Source organism: Centruroides sculpturatus, unplaced genomic scaffold (assembly GCF_000671375.1).
Source record: "Centruroides sculpturatus isolate CEXI.00-Female unplaced genomic scaffold, Cexi_2.0 scaffold165, whole genome shotgun sequence".
Taxonomy (NCBI): domain Eukaryota; kingdom Metazoa; phylum Arthropoda; class Arachnida; order Scorpiones; family Buthidae; genus Centruroides; species Centruroides sculpturatus.
Genome location: NW_019384429.1, coordinates 267,355 through 289,943, shown reverse-complemented (window position 1 = coordinate 289,943; position 22,589 = coordinate 267,355). Strand labels below are relative to the sequence as shown.

General features: G+C 31.3%; 1 protein-coding gene across 4 annotated transcripts in view; it reads left to right on the top strand.

Moving 5' to 3' along the window:
- Positions 1 to 22,589, top strand: part of LOC111619676 (coiled-coil domain-containing protein AGAP005037-like) — a 341,137-nt gene that overhangs the window by 149,375 nt on the left and 169,173 nt on the right. For 3 of the 4 annotated variants that reach the window (XM_023361441.1, XM_023361440.1, XM_023361442.1), the window contains 3 exons: positions 4,188 to 4,247; positions 9,126 to 9,173; positions 18,224 to 18,331. In XM_023361441.1, the coding sequence (XP_023217209.1) occupies positions 4,188 to 4,247; positions 9,126 to 9,173; positions 18,224 to 18,331 (216 nt within the window). The remainder of the gene's footprint in view (positions 1 to 4,187; positions 4,248 to 9,125; positions 9,174 to 18,223; positions 18,332 to 22,589) is intronic. The other variant, XM_023361443.1, reaches the window with a different exon arrangement.

The following is a 22,589-nucleotide window of genomic DNA, read 5'->3' as shown; positions in this document are numbered from 1 at the left end:
TGGTACAGTACGGTTATTTTATGCTGCGGAATGAATTATATGTTTTAACATGTATTTCTATGGAAAAATGCATTTCGTATAACAGACTATTCACTTAACGGACGTGCATCTGGAGTGGATTAAGTACATTATACGAGGCACCACTGTATATTTCTATTGTCTGTAGTTTTAATGGTCAGATTGCTTCAACATGATTTGCATTACATATTAGACAATGGTTTTAATGTTAGTCTTTTTACATATTTATGTAAAATAGTCCATTGTAAAATTCTTGAATTATACTGAAGAAACTAACAGTTTCAAATGAAATTTTTGCAGCATTATTTACAACTAAATTGAGAGTATGTGCGAACAAGGAACATAAAAAGCTCTAGGATTATTCTCTACTGTTTTTTGCTGTAGTCCATTGTATTTGCCTTTCATATTTGCAGCATTGTTATATTCCTATCCCCAAAGATTTTGAATATCTAAATTTAGTCTTTTAATATGACTCAAAATAAAATCATACAATCCCTGTCCTGTTGTGTTGTCTACAGAACAAAATCCTAGAAAATGTTTTCTAATTTCATTTGTGTTTAATTTTTTATTATAATGTACAAAACGAATGAATCTTTCAGTAGATGTTGATAGTGCGCATTTTGATAGTGTCCTTGAGTTTCTGTTCTATTTCTTTCTGCAGATGTTGATGGAACATTTTCTTGTTCCTCTTTTGTTTCTGTACAGTTTTTTTCCAAAGATGGTTGACAAATTTCAGAAGATGGAGATGCTGATTGTATTCCATCCTTTCTTTTTACTGAAGAATCCAGGAACTTGACACACAGTTGGTAACACAATCCCTCTTTTGTGGTCTTATGCCAAAATATAGTGCCAACATCCATATTTACTGTAGGTACATTGATGACATTATGATTATAATGAACACCAAACCTGACATTCAACAATTTTTACAGGATATTAACTCAAATTCATATGGCCTGACTTTCATATTAGACTAGGAAATTCATTGTGAATGCCATTTTTTGGATTTATATTTCTCAGTTCTCTCATGACCCTTCATGATACAAACTGGTGGACTTCGGGGCTTTGATCAGATAAGTATAAATGCACTGCCTGGAAATTTTGGATAGATTAGAGGAATTGAAATACATCAAAATACCAGAAAAGCAGTTTGGATGTAATGCTAAGAATATACAAGCCTTTATTGACTGCTTTTACTCTTCTAAATAGCCAGACACTACAGATATTTGAAAAGACTATTATACTATTATTGAGTACTTCCAATCAATGCATAACATGTTTTCAGAGATAGTGAAAACAATGGAGAAGAGAATTGTTTATAAAAGGTCTTCCACTATCTACAAAATACTCCATAATGATAAGGACTCAATGGACTCCTTGAGTATCCCTGACCATTCCCATTCCCATCACTGACCAAAGAACCCCTCATAACTATGATGTCTATGTCTCTCAGAACCCATTTGAAAGAGCATAAATATTATCATATTTATGATGATAATTTGTATTGTGTATAAAATTTCTCTTGTTGTCAATTTGTTTGTTTGCATCCAAGATAGATACGTTAGGTATAGACTTTTGAATATCATTCTCAGCTTGTGCTCTTGATGGTTTAGTTAATGTACATTGGATTCAGGCCAGGATCATTAAGACCATCATAAATAAACATCTACAATATGTGGAAGGCTTGGAAATAACACACTTCTAACAGCTTGGAGAGTGTGATTTGAAATTGACACTAGTAACTTTCAAGAACATTTTTTATTATAGCTATTTGTTACTTTTGTTCTCATCATTTACTTTTGTTCTTCATCACCTTCATCTTTTTCTTTACATATTATTTATATGGGTGATTTTTAAATAATATATAAAGAAAAAGATCTGTACTTGCATAGATTTAAAGAACATGTAGCAATTATAGGTGCTCATAATACCATTAATTTAAATAATAGGATGGAAATAGAAGGCATGTGGATGGATGTAGTAGGATTTAAAAAGCACACAGATAGACCAATGGTTTGTGGATTATGAAAAATGTATAAACAAACTTCTTTTGTTTTTTGCAAAAAAGTTCAGTTTGTATGATATGTATTTTTTAAATATTGTATTACTGTTTTTTTTACTATTTTTTATGTTTTTCCTTTAGTTTTTGTATTGCCTGAAGAGTGGTGTAAAAATATTAAAAACACCCAAAATGCATACTGATAATAAAAACTAGCATCTAAATATCTTAGTATTGGCTTTGTCTCTGATTAAATGAAAAAACAATGATTGATTAATTTTTTAACCTTAAAGTTTTAATATTTTTTAAAATTTAAAAACAAACCACACCATTAATATATTTATTTATATATTTAAGTATACTATTCAATATCATATTAAACATTGAATTGACCTCTCCTGTGGTTCAGCTAGTCTTAATTTTCACCTGGACACAAGTAGAGACCAATCAGAAAACATAGAAAGGTACTGAGGCCAATCAGGATGAACAATTGAGGGACCAAGTAGACAAAAATCCATGTCTCAGGATTTGGGTGCTTTTCCACAAAAAGTTCTGTTCTTTGGCAAGTATCTGCTAATTCTTTAAAAGAAGACCGGATATTTTGTGAAGATCCATTACTATGATTCCTTGTTCCTCATTTTCTCACCCTAGAATCTCTTAGGACCAGGTGCCTTCCATCATCACATGGAATTCTAAATTCTATTCTAAATTTGCTCACTTTCTTTCTCAACTAGCAGGAAGAAAATTGCCACTAAGAACTTTCCAATGCCAGGATCCGGTGAGCTGACACCACAGTTGGTTATTCACTTCATCTGAGGAGATAACTTGGATGACAGACTCCCACTGTCTGTCATCCAAGTTATCTCCTCAGATAAAGTGAATAACCAACTGTGGTGTCAGCTCACCGGATCCTGGCATTGGAAAGTTCTTGCTAAAGTAAACCTTCAGAAGTTATTAACTGACCAAGGAATATCAACTCTATTGGAAGTTAGACTATAACCCAGTGTCTTTCTCTTAAGGAATCTTATTGACTACAAAGGACTTATGTCCAAATTTTCTGTTTGTTAGAGTGCCACAGCAATTTCATCCAGAAACATGTACACTATCCTTTACTCTAATAATATGGTCTTTATGTAGAGTATTGACTAAATGCTTACTCCACCCCACATGACATTTCTTCTCGCTCATCACTATCCTGAGCAACAGATCTCTATCTCTAAGGGACTGTTAAACCATGAATTACATCTCGGCCACAAACAACTTCATGAAGATCCTCACACATATATACATAGAAAAGTAGAAACATTAGGCCTTAACAATAGCACATATATCATTTGATAAAAAGCAACCATTCTAAACACATATCACATAGCATAATCAGGAAATTCTTAAATACACTGTACAGACACATACAACATAAAAAAATAACAGCTTTTTAGTAACTAGGCCTTGATATTGGTCTGGCAGAGTTTTAGTTGTTAAAAGCAACTAATTAGGATAATTCACTAAGAGCTGTAATAATAATACAATATAAGCCATCCAAATAAATTATTTTTTATTAATAATAGTGCATTCCAGACNATTGTATTCAGGAAATATTGTATTCACACCTATTTATCAAGAATGGTATTATGAAGTTATATTGATGAATATGAAAATTGGCAATGATAGTTGGCCTTATGAATGTTTTAAGGTAATGTCTTGTAATAATCTCAAGCTAGTTCATAATTTTTTTAATAATGAATATGAAAATTGGCAATGATAGTTGGCCTTATGAATGTTTTAAGGTAATGTCTTGTAATAATCTCAAGCTAGGTCATAATTTTTTTAATAATATAAATAATAGTAATTAATAATCAATGGGTTGATATTAATGCCAAATACTGTATAGTAGGATAGAGAAATCACTGAGATTATAATGCTGATCTCAGTGATTTCTCCGTCCTACTCTAATAGTAATTACTTGCTTTTATCAACATATTGAATAGCTGAAATTTTTAAGATTTAAAAAATGCACAAGTTTTTATAACTAAAAATTTGAATATCAATCAATCACAAGAAAATTGTGTAATTGAAATTTTACATTTATATAGAAGATTAGATTTTGATTTACTTATTATAATTGCTAACTTTATTAAATTTTAAATTATTTGATCTTTTATTTGTATAGCTGAGCGTCCAGCAAAACCAGCCATTAAAACATCTGCTTCTTTAAAGTCACAATCATCAGGTATGAAAATTATATTTTAATACATATGAAATTATAATATTTAATTTACTTCAAATGTATATTTTTTACTTAGTATATTGATATATAAATATTAGGTTGAAAAGTGTTTAATAGAAATAAATCATTAAATAATTAATTAGCATCTTTTTGTTAATTAATTTTCTGAATCAACTACATACAACTTTGTATAGCAGCAGAAATGTTTATTAAACATTAACATTTTGTCATGTTTAATGATCTTCAGGTTTGCTGTTCAAAAATTGAACACTACAAAAGCTAACAGAAAATAGAACAAAAAACATTGGAATGCCAAAATAGGTTTAAAATACAAAAAATAAAAATAAAATATATTTCAATCTGTTACACTCCAATGAAATGAACACTAAAAACAAAAAAGAAAAAATAAACAACAAACTGACAAAAGTCATTTGAGTTATGTTGTGCCAACCTCAAACCATGATTTCCAAGCATTTAGACAATGTGTTCAGATTCTTGCAGCTGACAGTTTCCCCTTATTTATAGATTTTTAGATTTCAAAGGTTATAATATGTCTAATATGATGCTTGTTTCTGACATGTTTGATGACTTTAGTTTCATCCCAATGAAATTTGACCAAATCATTCAATGCATAGAAGATTACCAGAGCTGTAAGAGAGAGTGACTTCTTAACATTGTACTTATGTTCTTTTAAGTGTGCAGCTAATGATCATAAGATTGCTCCTACATATACCAAGTCATATGCTACCCTTTCATCTGTGATGATTACTGTGTAGATACCTGAAGTACTCATGGTGTCCAGTGGGTCTTTATCATTCTGCAGGAATTTATAAACTGTAGGATTTCTCCTTTACAGTATTCTTCTTCCCATAGCTCTCCCAATGTTCTGTTTAGTATTTGACAACTCTGTAGTTTGCTTTGGTGGCATCCCTTCTATTAAAAGTCATGATGTACTGGAAATTGTTGATAAGTAGTTGTACTACTGTAATAAAAAAGTATTGGAATGGTTCATTTAAACTGTGCATGCAAGAAGGCATTGTTGCCATTTTTTTGTCATTTGGTATGACTTTCATTGACATCTAGTAGCAATTGTATGTTATCATCTGTTTTCATTTGAAAGTAAATGCCTATTTTGTGTGTAAAGAATTTTTGCACTGGTGAATTTTTCAAAATGTTGAGTGTAATTGATCAAAGAATGTGCATTAAATTTTTTCTCAATGGAATTACTGCTATAAAAACATTGGAAAGGTTGCAAGAAGCCTTTTGTGATGATAGTCGGTCAAAAACAATATTTTTTTTCAAGTAGTACAAGATGGTACAAGAACCAATCTCTGGTAGATCATTCACGTCAATTGATGAACAACAGAGATTTGGTGCTCAATGATCATCATTTAACAATTAGGGACATTATTGAATATGTTTCAGTATCATATTGATCTTGTTAAAAGATCATTTCGGCTTGCAGTGTATTGCTTCTTGAGTCATCCCAAAAACATTAAATTTTTCCAAAAATAACAATGTGTTCAAGTGACTGAGGAAATGCTGTCTCAAGGTGAATCATTCTTAAAATGCATGATTACATGTAATGAAATGTTAAACTATGCTTTTGACAGTGAAACAGTTTAACAATCGAGTGAATGATGCTTGAAAGGTAAAGTAAGACTTAAAAGAACATGTCAAAATCAGTCAAAAATCAAGGAAATGTTGACTGTTTTCTTCAATTGTTGTGGTGTTGTACATCATGAATTCCTTTCTACTGACCAAACTGTCACAGAGAATATTATTTGAGCATTTTGCATTATTTGCATGAAGCAATTTGTAGAAAACAACCTGATTTGTGGTGAGAAAACTCATGAATTTTGCACCACAGTAATGCACCCACTTACAGTGCTCTTGTTGTTCATGAACTTTAGGCCAAAAATTTAACAAATACAGTTCTACAAGCTCCATATTCATCTGGTATGGCACTGTGTGACTTTTTCTTGTTTCCTTGACTATAATTTCTTCTCTGTGGCCATCGTTTTGAGCTGATTGATGCCATAAAACAAAATTTTCTGAAAGTCCTGAAAGGGGTTTCATGAAAATGACTTTAAAACATGTTTCAAGGATTGGAAAAAATTGTTGGCATAAGTGCATTGCAGTAGGAGAGGATTATTTAAAGAAGACAAAATAAATTTTGATGAATAAACTCAAATCTTGTGTTTTGTTGAACCATTCTCAATATTTTTTGATTACAGAAATATGATCCTAGGTCAATAATCAAGATGCTCCCTAAGGGTTTTAATATAGCAGAGCTCTATCAACAACAGGGCAGTGAGTGTGTGTCAACTAACTTGTAGTGTTTAATGTGAAACAAGGAATAAACAGAAGATAAAAGCGTTTCTGAAACTCCTTAGTTTTGATACCACAATCTTTTAGTGTGATAAGGATATTCAAAAAGTGAACCTTGCAGTCATTCTTTTGCTTCAAGTTTAATTTTAGACTATAAGAGTTGGTGTTGACATCAATGAAGAATTTTTTGTATGTTGGCTTTCATGTTCCATATAATAAGCACCTCATCAATGCATCTGGTGTAAATATGGATGTGTGTGCCATATTTTGTTTGACAGGATGGATCTCTCCAATAATCTTAATTAAAATCATCTCATCTCTCAAAGTGTTCTAGGTAGGGGCTGTCCGTAGGTACTCATCTCTTTTGCATGTAAATGTTTCTACGAAACTGAAAGAATGAAAAGTATGTTACCAAGTTTGCTAGTTCAAGAATGTGTCTATGAAGAGTAGGAGGGAGGATAACACATTCAAATATGAAGTCCCTGAGATAGTCGAAGCAGAGTTCCAGCTAAATAGAAGGATACAACTCCTCTAAATTGAAAACAGTAATATATTCTTCATCGAGTAGCTTGAGAGATCGTAAACTCTCAATAAGACAAAAAGTTTCTGTGAAATTATACTTACACAATGGTAGGTGATGACAAATGAATTTCTTAAGATTCTTATGGGGGTGAACAATTTTTGTCAACCACTAGTGTCAATTTCACTCCAGGTTTATGTGTATGTTCTGTTAGTTTGGCCTGTTAGAATCCTAAATACTTGTAGAGCTTGCTCTCTTCCATGGATTCAATAATGTCCCCATTGCCAAGTGCAAAATCTTCTTTCTTCAGGCCTCCCTTTTCCTATGTGAAGTTTTTTGCATTTGTCTAAGCCAAACTCCATTTGTATGTCCTTGGTGTATGAATGTGTGATTTGTAGGAGTTGATGAAGTTGTTTCTGTGTGGATGCATAAAGTTTTATGTTGTTTATGTACAGTGATGTGACAGTGTAAATTGTGTTGTTTTTTCATATCTGATATTATACCATAATGCATGTTGTTTAACATGTTGGATAATGGATTCAGGGCTAGGCAGAACCAGAGAGGACTCAAGGAATCTCCTTGAAAAATTCCTCGCCTAATGAATATTTTGTTTGTTTGTATGGAAGTGTTACTAACCCTGAGATGTAGTGTTCTCCAGTGCTGCATAGTGTTTTGGAAGAATGCAATGAGTGATGGATGTATTTTGTACATGTATAGAATATGTAGCAGCCAACTGTGTGGAACACTATTGAACGCTTTTCTGTAGTCTATATATGCCATGTGTATGTTTCTGTGTTGTTTGTGTGCTTGCGGTAGAATGGCTGAATCTATGAGTAACTGTTCTTTGTATCCCCTGTGATTTCTACAGCAACCTTTTTGTTGTTCTGTAAGAATGTGTGATCTTCAACATGTTTGTATATTTTGTTTGTGATACAGGATGTGAATAATTTGTAGAGTGTTGGAAGATGTAATTGGTCTGTATTGTGTGGGGTCTGTGGTGTTGTTGTTTTTAGGTTTCATGTAGGTGATGCCCCGAGTAAGAAATTTTGGCATGTCTTGTGGATTGACGATCATGTGTGTTAGATGTTTAGCTAGTTCCTGGTGCAGTGATGTAAACTTTTTGTACCAGAAATTGTGAATGTTATCTACACCAGGTGTCTTCCAGTTGTGTGTTCTGTTGACAGCATAGTGAATGTCGTGTATGTTTATTTCAGCACAGGGCATAGTTGATATGTTATGCAAGTTTCTGTTCTCCTCCTCAATCCAGCCTGCATCAGCATTGTGTGTAACAGCATTGGATCAAAGAGAAGAGCAATAAGTTGTGAGTTCTTCTTCTGTTGGTGTGCCAATGTGCTGTGTATCAGTGTTTGTTTTGGTACTGATTTGTCTGTAGAAAAGTTTTTCGTTGTTTGTGAATAATTTATTTTGTTGTTTTCGTAGTGTACATGTTTTGTATCGTTTGAGTCTACGTGGTTTGGCTGTGAGTTTTTGTTTTAGTGTATTGATGTATTCTGTAATGTGTGTGTTGTGATGTTCATGTTTTGTGTGTGTTTTGATTTTCTTGAAAATTTGAGTTGTTTTCTTTAATTTGGGTGTTATGTTGTTTTTAGTGTATTGTGTCAGCCTGCCTAATTGCTGTCTAATGTCATTTATATGTGTTTCTATTCGTCTCTGCCAGGCAGGCTTGAGATAGAATTGTGTTTTGTGTGTGTCTGTCTGTGATTGTATTTTCAGTCCATGGTGTGTCACTACTGTGACTGCCCCAGCATATACTAATGTAGGAATGTCTGAGAGTGTAGAAATTAAATGGATGTAGTGTGGTAGTAAGTGAGTGTTTACATAATTTAGTGTTTTCCCTACTACTTTTGATGTGTTGATTTTTGGTATTCGTGGTCTTTATGTGGGATCTGTACCTGTATATTTAGTGAGTGTTTCCTGAAATATAAATGAGAGTGTATTAACTAGTTCTATGTCTATGTTATCAGTGATGGATGAGGAAGTGTCTTTATTATTATTATTATATTTTGCAGAAAATGAAGTTATTCCAACAACTTCTTCAACAACTGTTATGCCAGCAGGTAATATTTACAGAAAATTCTTATAAATGTAAATTAGAGAATTATTAGATTGTTAAATTTTGTATTTTCTATTTAATCATATTATTAAATTTATTTTGTACATTTTTAAAATAAAAAAAATTAAATATGTTTTGAATTTGTAATTTATTGTAATTGATATATTTAATACAAAATAATTTATTTTATTTATTTTTGAATAAATTGAAATAAAATTTAATACAAAAAGAAAGAAAAAAATTTAATTTTGTTTAGATGTTTATAGTTTCTTAATTAATTAAAAAATAATGAAAATCTTAATTCACATTATCTAATTAAATTTTAGTTTAGAGCAGTGGCTTTCAACTATTCTAAGACATCATTCATATATTTTTTATAATGTGGAACATTTGCTTCAATATGTTTAAAAGTGAATAAGCAATTTCATGTTTACTATTCTTACAAAACAATAAAGCAATAAACTAATAAGCTTTATTGCATTCAATAAAATATTCATCGATAATTCTGTGTTTACTAAAGTAATACATTGTAGTGCATTTGAATAAATTTTCAATAAGGGTCCGTCCATAAATTACGTAAGGTATTTTGGGGTAGGTTGGGGGGGTCAAGGATTTCTTAAGATTTCTTACTCAGGGGTAGGAGGTAATAGATCTTGTCTGATGTAATGTTCTTATTTTTATTTTTTGATCTTGTTGAGTGGTGGTGTTTTGAATTTGGCTTCAATTTGGCAGTTCCTATTAAGGAAGCTCGTTGTCTCATGTGACGTGATAGAGTAATAACGCTAGCAGATTAACGCTATGCACATTTTTTATCACGGGAGAAAAGCTGTGTGGTGGTTTCTCTCTCTTGTTTTTTATTAGAATAAGTGCACTAACTCTTATGGGCGTATAACACTAAGAATACATAAACCAAAATACACAATAAAAAGTAAACATAAAATTAGTATCTGGCTTTTAGTGAAAACTAAAATGTAAAACTAGAAATTAGAGATTATAAATAGTCTTTTCTTCCATATTTTTTGAACATAATTGTAAAAAGCATCAAACAGTGGTTTCTGAACAAGCTTATCAAGTGGACATGGCCACCTGAAACCAAGCGTAAAAATTTCTAATTTCAGAATAAGTCTATCTTGATCATAAATTGGACAATGATAGATCATATAGTCGACAGTGTCTAGGTTTTCTGTAGAGCAAAAGCAAGGAGCAATTTCTGCCCGGTTATACATCACCAGGTAGCTTCTAAAATTACCATGCTCAGTAAGTAGTTGAGCAGTAGCAAACGTTAAATCTCTAAGTAGTGATGAGAACCTACATTCAACACTAGGAAAATAAAGTCTTGTTATTCTACCAGTTTTACTGCTCAACTACTTTTACTGATTCCACTTTTGCATAGCGTTGTCATGAATATAATTTTTAAGGCTGCTGTTACGGCTAACGGGAATCTTAGCCAGGTACAAGTTCAAAGTGATGAGTCCATACCCCAAGGTTCAAATCTATTCTGGGGTATACGTTCGTACTTTTTTTTGCTTCTCGCACTTCGACGTCCTCATAACCAGAGACCAAACCAAAAAGTGACTGACCTTGCGGTTCCTCTTGTACCGCACAGGGTTATTCTCGCAACGACTTCCGTTTCCGCGGTTAGGGGTCTTCTACCTTAGGGGTGTTTAGTCATAATCCCACAAACAATAGCTTCGCGCCACTGGCAACTCGACCAATCACATGTATGGTACAAAGTGTCCGTTACAGTACTCCCCCCTTTAGGACGAGACGTCTCGGCTCGTAACAATTCTCCTAAAGATATGGTAGTTACGATTTACAAGGATGAAGATAGTATTTCTTCTTAGTTTCTGGGATATCGTCGGTGATGTAATCTGCATCTCGCGGGTCATTGGGTTCTGGTTCTTCGTCGGAATCACTGCTCTCTTGCGTCAACGATGATTCCTTTTCCTCTCTTTGATCTAGGGACTTCATGATGAACTTCGGTGTATAGAACGGTTTCAAGCGCTCNAAAAGGGGTGTTTGAATTTGACTCATACAATTCTCTCCCATTGGCACTATAAATAAGTTGTCTCTGAAGTTGATGGTTGCTTTCATTTGTTCACAAAAATCACTACCTAGTAATAAATCATGTGGAAAATTTTCCAATACTACAAACACAAATTCAATACTATTTCCCATTATTTGTAGTCTACACATACAAGTACCTTCACACTCTATCTTTCTATTATCTGCTACGATTAGTTTAATAGATTCAGGACGTATTTTTAGTCTTAATTCTATTCATAGTTTTCGGCTTATCAATGATTTCTCTGAGGTCGTATCAATGATGGTACTAAACAGAGATCCTTCGATTGTCAAATAAATAGTGCGTAACTTTGATTTTTCGAAATTGCAATACACTCTAAAAGATAAGGAGGGATTCTAGCAGCTTGAAAACAGGGCTCTCCCTCGGGAGCCCGATCCATTAGTTTTTTTGTTCCTCATTTTGATTTTCGAGTTTATCCATGAGTTGGCGCATTTTTTCGAATGCATTAAATTTTGGATATTTACAGCTTTTCTTATAATGACCTCTTTTCCAACAGTTATGGCAAATAATATCCTGAGAACTTTTTTCTGAGACTGTCTGATTTCGAGATATAGCATGTTCTGGTTGTATGTCATTGTTTCTATTGTTAGTTCTCCTAAAGGTTTTAGAACGCTTATTGTATACGGAATTTCTTTCACGGTCCATTAGTTCACGATTTTGACGACTCGATTGTTCTTTGTAAAAATGGCTATAAGGCTTAGGCGACCTTGAAACTCCATTAGGCCTGTTTGAACATTCACCTACACTGAAACTTTTGTAGTATTTTTCGCGCTCTCTCTCTTTGTTATCGAGTCTAATTCCATAATGGCGTTGGTATAGTCATCTAAGGTGTGGAATGTTTTATTTGCAATAGACATTCTTTTTTCCTTTTGCAAACCATTGTTTAATAATTTGATTTTTTCTATCTCCAAATATTCGTGATTTAAAGAATTAATTAATTCTAGTTTATCTAAAACATACGAAAAGGCCGATTCTAATTTCCCTTGAATTCTGTCATACATCTTAATTGTTTTCTTCACAGTGGAATCTGTTTCATACCATTTCTTAATTTGTGTTTTCAATCTAGTCCAGGTTAATCCATATCCTTTTGCCTCTTCTAGCCTGATTCTTTTTACTAAATCTATATCTGATTGTAACTTTAGTGTGGAAATAAATGTTGTATCGTCTAATTTGAAACATTCCTTTATTCCTTGCAGCTTTTCCAGCCAAATATTTATATTTTGTGGGTCAAACACGGGCCAAGATATTAACTTTTGTGGAATAGTAGGACCTTTCGTAAGTGAAGGACTGGTCGAGAGATGTGAGTCAGCACATTTTGCATTTACAAACATATTTTCAAGTTTATTAAATCTATTTTCGAATTCCTCCCTAATTTGGTTTATTAAATTCATTATCAGGTTAATAGGAGAAACAGACGAAACGTCGGACTTTCTATCATTCTCGAGAACAGTAGGGGAAGGTTCTCGTTCCATTCCCGAGTTTTCGATGTTCCTGAGTCTATTTTTTTCTTTTCTCTCAAGATTTTTAATTTTCTCTTGTAATTCATGAATAATTGATTTTAGTTGTATAATTTCGTTATCTTTAGAGATAACTCTATCCTCAAAAATATCAATTTTGTCTTTCATGGTCAACTTTTTCGGCATTTTGGTTAGATACAATAATTCCTGTCACAATTTAATATTGAGTTACCCAAAATGTAACTTATTTTATGATTATACTGTATATAATAATCCCTGGTCGCAAAATCCAATTATCTCTGGACCTTGTGTATGAGACAAAGGAACAATGAACTTACCGTTTTCTCTTCCTTTCAAGTTGAAACTCGCCGTCGTTTCTTTTTTTTGTTCTTTTCTTTTTATTCAGATGTGATGAACCTCTGTCCTCACTGGTGGCTCCAATTTGTTACGGCTAAAGGGAATCTTAGCCAGGTACAAGTTCAAAGTGATGAGTCTGTACCCCAAGGTTCAAATCTATTCTGGGGTATACGTTCGTACTTCTTGCTTCTCGCACTTCGACGTCCTCACAACCAGAGACCAAACCAAAAAGTGACTGACCCTGCGATTCCTCTCGTACCGCGCAGGGTTATTCTTGCAACTACTTCCGTTTCCGCGGTTAGGGATCTTCTGCCTTAGGGGCGTTTAGTCATAATCCCACGAACAATAGCTTCACGCCACTGGCAACTCGACCAATCACATGTACGGTACAAAGTGTCCGTTACAGCTGCTACGTGAGAAAGGGATGCGAGTGTAGTCCAAATCAGTGTCCTTTGCAGCTGACTTAGCCTCAAAGTCGGCTTTTTCATTTCCTAGTATGCCAATATGGCTAGGAATATATATAAAAGTTACGTTATTTACAAGATTTTTAATATGGCGCTGTGCTGAATATATGCGATTTTATTGTTATTGCAATTGGGATTTAATAGAGCTTTTAGGACAGACTGAGAATCACTGTAAATGTTGATAGACAGAGTTTCGTTTGGTAGTGAAGTGGCCCACTGAACAGCTTGGTAGTCGGCATCTTCTTCAGCTTGATAGATGGAGGTATGTTGGAGGTATCTGTACCTTCTAACATATTTTTGGCAAAATATGTCAGTTTGGAGGAAGATACAGATACTTGAGCCGACAAGAAGGGAGCTTTTGGACCCATCTGTGTAGATATTAATGTCTGCATGATTATCCATGGAGGAAGCAGATGACACCAAATAACCTTGTTTACAGGATGATGATCAGAGATAGTAGGGTAATTGCAATGTGGTAGCGTATGAACAGCCGTAGATAGGAGTAGAGACCGTTGTTGAGCCTTGACGTTTGTAGTTCTGATGTAGTAGTTTAGAACCTATCTTTTCTACAATATTGTTTTCTACAATACATAGTGGCAAAGGAAGAAGCTCTACTAGTATCAGAGAGACATTAGTAAAAACAGTTCTGCAGCACTTTGAAATTCTGATGTCAAACTGGCTTCGAAGAGAGAGTAATTTACTTGCTACGGAATTTTTACTATTTATAGTTACATGACCACAGCCAGAGGCCATGTAAAGTAGCATTGGTTGTATTGCCCCATTATATAGAGTTTTATAAGCTTTATTATTTAGTTCCCAGGTGCACCTAGCACATTTTAGTAGCATGTAGATTATTTTCTTGTCCTTAGCCAAGATGTAATCAATATGGCAACGGAATGTGGTTTGTCTCTATTTTCTCTTGTTTTATTTTGTATGACGTTGCTGTTTACACGTGCACTAGCTAGTCAATCTGGCAAAGTTTTTTGTGTCTTTTGCGAAAATTAAAATTATTATAAAAATAAATATTATGATGTTGATTAATGATGATAATAACAATAATAATATTGTTAATAATTAAAAAATAAAGTTCTTAAAATAAATTGTTTATTTGAATTCATTAAATTTTTATATTTTTAAATTTGTTCACATAAAGTCTTTTATAAATAATAGTACATATTAATTAACTAATTAATAATTATATTTTTGGACCTAAGGTGTTTAGGGTTTCATAAAAAATTTATTTTGGTTAAAATCTTTCTATAAAATCATGCCAAAATATTACATAAGATAGGGAAGGAGAGGGGGGATCAAAGAAAATATTACAGTTTTTTACACAGGGGTGGGTGGGGTCTAGAATGGCCAAAATCGTCCTTATGTAATTTATGGATGGCCCTTAAAACTTTAAAATCTTTTACTTTTTGTATGAAACACTTGACAAGATTGTGGAATTCCTGGAGTTCTGTAGAATACAGGTTGCAAACCAGTGGTTTAGAGAAAGTGTTATGTTGTGGAAGTATTTTAAAATATATAATTTAGGTTATGAAATTTTTTTATTAATTTAGTGCAAACAGTCATTTTTTAAAAATTAACTGGTGATAAGAGTCTATTTCAATATTCTGTGTTATTCAATTTATCTTCTTGAATTTTTATTTAGAAAATTTTATAATTATTTATGAAAATAAATAGAAAAAATTTATATTTCTAATAATTACCTAGTTCTTATTTTCTTAAGAATACAGATGTTTTTGACCTCTTTAGCAATCCTCCTTGGGTACAAGCAGAGAAAACATTCAAATGAGCTTTCAAAAGTTTAATGAAAACTTTAATGCAGCTAACAGTGTTGAAGCGTTCTATGCATTTAGAAATTTTAAAATTGGCCAAAGTACAGTGATATTCAAATCAAATTTAAATCCAAAGTTTTCCAAAAGGTTTATAATAGCTTCAAACAAATTTCATATAAAATTCAAAATTAGATCAGATAAAAAATGATTTAAAAAATGAATATACAGTAGAGCGTCGATTTTCCGAAAGTCAATCATCCAAAACGTCAATCATCCGAAAGAATTCCAGTCAGCAAATTTAAATTTTCGCCAGTGCTGTGGCGCTTCAATCTTTGTCTATGTCTTGGGTTACTCAAATATTTTACGTTTTTGATAGTAAATTAACATCTGAAGTATAATTTTTTATTATTTTTATATTTTTCAATATGTTTATTTTGTTTGTACAAAATAAACATATTGAAAAATATATAAAACATATTGAAATAATAATTATAAAATAAATTAATAAATTAATAAATTATAAAATAATAAACATATTGAAAAATATGTTTATTTTGTTTGTACAAAATAAAAAAATAATTTTTAACGATACAATAGTCTTCGTAAGGCTTAACAGCGACGAAAATTCAACGCGAAGCGACACGCAACAGATAAAAATTTCGACATTGGATATGTTAAACTATTTTTTCGTACGTAAATCAGTTATCCGAAATATCAGTTATCCGGACAACCCCAGTCCCCAATTGATTCGGAAAATCGACGCTCTACTGTATTATATTTTTTTCTGATTCAGTTTCTTATCCCTATATCTTATATATGTCAAGTAAGGATTGCCAGGCTTTTGGAAGACTTAATCTGCCTTTACTTTTAATGTAGCTTTCAATTCATTCTTGTTCGAAGAAATAAAAATTTACAAGTATGTACCTCTTGTGATTTGACATAAACATCTGGTTCAGAGGCATAAGTAGCCAATGTAGTTTTCGTTTGACCTTTTTTGATTGTATATGCATTTTCTTTTACCCTTTCCCACAAAAGTCATGATATAGAGCCAATGCATTTGAGATTATCCAAATTGGTTATCATTTAGTAGCATCATATAAATCCTCAGGATGTGGCCTGTATACATCTATGTGGCCTGTATTATTTCTCAACAATTTTTTTCCACATATGATTTTGGCACTCATAGCTATGGCCATCTCCACATATAGAGACTTTAAATTTTTGTTACAGCAATGTTTGGTCTCTCTATACACTTGAATTGCTACTATTGTAATTTTTTTCTTTGTAGTAATATTTGTTGGTGAGATCTTGAATCAAATTGTACAGAACAGAGGGTGTTCCCTTTTTTTGTAAATCAGAAATGTGGTAAGGCAACCTGGTTATCTGGATATAAATTTTGTTGTTAAAGGAAAATGAAAATATGAATAACAGGCCAGATGAGAAAAGGTTTGTTTTATAATTTAAAATTTATTAATTTCTAATCAACTAACAAGATGTCATAAGATTTACCATTCCAATTTTAAAGAAGAAAAAATTTTTTAATCTTTATTGGTTTTTTGTGTTTATAAGGAACTTTTTTAAATGTAGGCAGTTGTGTAGCCTAAAAAGAAAGGTCCAGCTGTCTATAATTTGTTCTAGAACACTATGTAAAAATGGTGATCGTCTGAAATATATTTTTAGAGCGACTTTGTCTTTAATTTGTGAAAAAATAATTTCTAATCTTTAATGTATTTAATATATATACTGTTCAACTTATGTTTGTCTGGAATACTCAAGTTTATATTTGTTTTGAAATTTGTACGTGTTCTAATTTTTTTTTATTCTATTGCAAATACCTGAGGAAGGTATAATTGCTGGAAACATTTATGTTATAATATTAAACCTAATATTTGCCATTTATACTTTGAATTTGATTTAGAGATGGATTTACTCTTAATTGTGATCTGGAATATACAGTAGTAAAGGATGTTTAATCAAACTCTAATCCAAAGTAATAACATAAGTATATAACTAAATTTAAACTTGAAATGTATCCATTATTATTATTATTTTTTTTATTTTTATTTTTTTATGAATATTATCACCAAGAAAAATCTTAAAATATCAACTTCATATAAATGGATTATTATATATTGAAGGAAAAATATGTAAATAGTTTTTCAAATTTAAAAAAATAATAATATATATTTATAGAAAGTAAAGCTAATTTAAAACTATGCAAAATTGAGTTCATATCAATTTATTATTATTTAAAACTTGGTTGCTTGTTGTTCTCTTAATTACATGTATTTCCTTTGGAATTAACACAAGGTTGCTGTTGAAAAAAAATCATACAGGAACACTTTGAGTGGAAAAACTTAAACACTCAAACTTGAACACTCCTTTTGTGTCAAAAGGAGTGTTCAAGTGGAAAAAGTAAAAAAGTAAGTTTTTGTGTCAAAAACCTACTTTTTCCACTCAACGTGTTTTTGTATGATTTGTTTTCAACAGCAACCTTGTGCTAATTCCGAAGGAAATACATATTATTATTATTTATTTTTTTGTATTGATTAAAATACAAGTATAGTCTTAAGTATAATTAAAATAAGTAATAACAATAATAATGATTAGCATTTTTATAAACTTGTGCAAAATTTACTATATAGCTTAAATTAATATATAAAAAATAATTTTTTAAAATGAAATATAACAAAAGTATTAAATTCATTGATAATTTTGGATATCATTTTCCTATGTTTAAATTTTTCAGGGAATTCAGCTTATTAATTAGTTACTTTACAAATAAATATTATATATCATTACTTTGGCACTTGAGATAAACTTTATTCTTACTTCTTTATTTCTTTCTTACTCTTCACATCAAAATATCTTTCCTAATTTTTCTATTATATGAAATCCTTTCACTTCAGAGAGAGAAGGTCGTCCTTCTAGTGGAAAACCTGCTCCTCCACCTAAACCTGCATCTCTGTCTTCTGCTCTACTGGAAGTGAAACAGCATGGTTCTTTTTCTTCCAAAGGTAGTCAGGAATATGTCACACATTCTAATTCATTTGAAAATGATATCACAAATTTAATCACATATATTAATTTTATTTAAAATTCTTCATGATAAATATTTGTAAAGACCATTAAGAAATAAAAAAATATTGTTTAAAAACGTGTTAAAGTAATATATTGTATGTAGCTTTTAGTTTGTTTAATTGAAAGTAAAAAATAACTGTAAAGATAATTTTTTATTTAGAACTGCAACCATTTACAATATTAGAAAATATAAATTGGAACTATAGTAGCTTCTTAAAATTGGAAATCTGTAATCACTATAACACCACAAATAGCTTAAAAATCCAGTACACATTTAATTGAACAACAAGAAATATATACACACTGACAAACGTTTTTGATCCTGACATTTGACCTGAAGATCAAAAACATTTGTCAGTGTGTATATATTTCTTGTTGTTCAATTAAATGTGTACTAGATTTTTAAGGTATTCATGATGTTATATTGATAAACTGTAACTTTAATTATACAGAATTATACAGAAAATTAAGCCTGAATTATATCAATAATCAAATGATAAAGCTAATTCATTATTAGGCTATAAGTAATTATATATGCAAATAGATAATTAAATATACAGAGAACACATAATTTGCACTAAAGATAGAAAATTAAGTCACCATCTTGTATTAAATTTAATACTAGAATTAAATTAAATTAATTTAGAATAGCCAATTCAGATCAATTTAAATTAATTGATCTGAAATAAAAAATTAGACAGAGGTTCAGGTAGCAATTGACTGTGAATCTAGGCAATAAGAAAAAGTTTGGGGTTCAAGTCCCATTTTGGATTAATATTTTCTTTCAGAATATTCTAAATTAATTAATTTAATTTTAATTATTAAATTTAATACAAGATGATGACTTAATTGCTTACCTTTACTTCAAATTATACAATATATATTTAATTAGCTAAGTTATGTTCTGAAAATGCTACTTTAATTATCAATACTTACATAAATTATTGTTTAGCATACATATTTATGCATGTATTGTAGTTTTAAAATGAAAAGGCCCACAAGTGGCCAAGCAGTCTTCGTACCCTGAACACTGGGAGTTCGGTTGTGGGTTTGTGCCTCACTCGGATGGGCTGGCCACGTGGAGTTTTTCAGGTTTTCTTCACGTTTGTAATGCCTAAATAGGGGCCAGTTTCCCTTAAAAAGACCTTCTGGAAGGCATCCCCCTAGGCAGATCACCAAAGTGTTGCGTTGCCATAACTAAACAAACAAACAAAATGTAAAGTGTGTCAACTAGAATTTGTTAAATACTAAAGTTTAATATAAATTGAAAATAAAATATAAATAAATTTGTTAATATGATTTAATTTCTTGTTATAGTATAATATATCTGCCCAATCACAGTCAATGCCTGTTTTATATGTAGGAAATTAGACACACACTTTGGGTTTCTAATTATCTGAGAACTGCAATAAAAGCAAACATGTTTGTTTGCTTATTCATTTTGAATATTTTGCAGTGCAGTCATTTTACTTTGCAAATTTTATGTTATTAAATATATTAAATTGTTAATTTCTACTGTATATAATTGCCAAATTGATGAGAAGCATAAAATATTGTATAAATTCAAGAAATGCTTGTATTTGCAATCATATGAAGAATATGAAGAGCAGAAAAAGAATTTTTGGAAATTTGTAAATCTGTACAAGTTTTTATAGGAACAAAAAATAAATATGTATCACTTGAGGAACAATTCCTTAAAAATTGCAATAGCTGTAAAGAAATGTGGGTACATTCTTTTAGAAAACATTTACCATTAATGGGAGACACTACAACAAACAGAATTGAATGATCATTTTGGACCCTTAAACAATACATACAAACTAAATATCATAGTTTGCCAACAATTTATTTATGTATCAAGGAGATTATAAACTGTATTGATTCAAGAATAAATAACAAATTAGCCAAAAATAAACAAAAAGTTTTTAAAATTATAGATAGTGATATCAAAATAAGAAAGATACTGGAAGGATGTTCTGAAGCCCTCACAGAGATGTGAATAAAATTATTTAAAACTTTAGAGTCCAAAATGAGAATTAAAAATAATGGCATTGAGGAAAATCTTGATAGCAAAATATCAAAATTTTATAATACATCAGTAGAAACATGTTCTTGTTCATTTTGGAATTCTTTTAGCGCACCATGTCGTCATATTCTTATAAGAAAATATAATAATTTGGACATATTTTCAAAAACTTGCTTTCATGCAAGATATATTATTTCAACTGAAAATGCACTAAGTATGGATACAGATTATGTAAATGTAGACATCGATGATCATATTGAAGATGAAACTTTTACTGATGATTTTGATTGTCCCAACAAAATATTATTGGATAGGGGAAAATTTAATACGGCACTGGTGATAACTAAAAATATTGCAGATATTTTGTCTAATTATGGAATGAAAACCTTCAATAAATATGTAGAGGAATTAAAAGTAATAGAAAGCAATGCAAGAAATGGAATTCCTCTTTTTGAACATGAGAGTAGTGGGCTTAGTACAATTGAACCAGAAGAACATGAAGAACAAATTCAATCTAATAAAAAGCCCTGTTCAAATCAATCAAATAAAAACTTAAAATTCAAAACTGAAATTAAATCCAAAGAATGTCTGAAGAGAAAGACTAAGCAGACCACTTTTTACAAAAAAGAAAAAAAAAAAAACTAGAATACAAAATAAAAAATAATATATTTATTTTACTTTATTGCTATACCTACCAATCTACTTTAAATTTCATTACCTATATTTCACTGATTTAATGATACTTCATAGTTTATTGATTACTTTATTGAGCAACACTGTAACTGAATTTTCATAAATAAAACTATAATTATTTATAATTATGTAGTTATTATCAAAATATTAATTGTAATAATAGCTGTGAGACCCGAAAGGCCCCTGGGTCTAAATTAATAATTTTATTAATTATGTTAAATATTGTCACCAAATATTACTTCATTTTTGGTGAGAAAAATACTGTTTTAACGTGGAAAAAGGCAGATAACAGATGTTACTTCCTTTCACAGAAGTTGAACATCCTCTGACTTTCCCTTATCTGGTTAAAATCCTGCTCAGATGGGAAATGGCTACCCCTCATTCATTCCCCTTTCATCCGTTTTCATGAAAGAGTTACTGGCCGATGATTGGTTGAAATTCAGAAGATATACAGGGAATTTGTCAGAATTCGGGGAGTTCAGCGACAGTTCTGGAAGCGTCCAAACTCCATACGTTTTTCCTCCTGATGACCAACGTCTGTAGACGAGTCACATACAGAATAATTCCAGAGTTAGCACTTAGAAACCATACTTGGATTTTGTGCACATATTGATCTCCCATACGAAGAAGTAAATGAACTTTATCTCTGAAGTGTCCCTTGCATACAGAGAAGAAGACGAACGACAACTAAACAGGTCGTATGTTTTATAACGATTTTGTGAGCTCTCTCTCGATCGCGAATAGGGTATAATATAAGCTTAGCTATTGCCCGATTTGTATATTATTTGTAGTGGTTCTGTCCCTCGTTCATTTAGATTTTTGTATGAGTTTATTTTCTTTGTTTTATTAAATTTATTATTTCGTTTTAATTAAAATGTCTCTTAATTGTGTGACCGAATCAGATCGCATACGCGTGTTTGTCTGCGGATCGATAAATTGACAAACTGGTGTCAAGGAATCCTGACGAGCATCTGGACTTCACAGTTCAGATCTAACAGCGATTATTGCTCTCCTATGAAACTTTTAAGATCAGATCTAGAGATCTGAAACTTTAGGGAACTATTCTCACGGAATAGTGCCGATTAAGTGTTACCCGAGTACATTAGAGCCTCGATTATCCGACCCCCGATCAACCGACCCCTCGGTTAACCGACCGTCCTAGTTGGCAAATTTCAAATGCCCGCTATTGATGTGGCGCTACAATATTTGGCTATGTCTTGGCTACTTTAATATTATTTTTACGTGTTTTAGCTGGCAACACTCATTCGACCATGAAAGGGAGCCAGTATTTAAACAAAACTTAATTTTCTAATTTTTAACGATTCAATAGCAACGATTATTATTTTAAAAAATTTTTGTTAAGCTTAACATCGATGAAAATTTCAACGCAAAGTAGGTTAATAGCGATATACTAATTACATGGGATATAATAATATACTACACTAATAATGGATTTTTTCATACTTTTCGGTTAT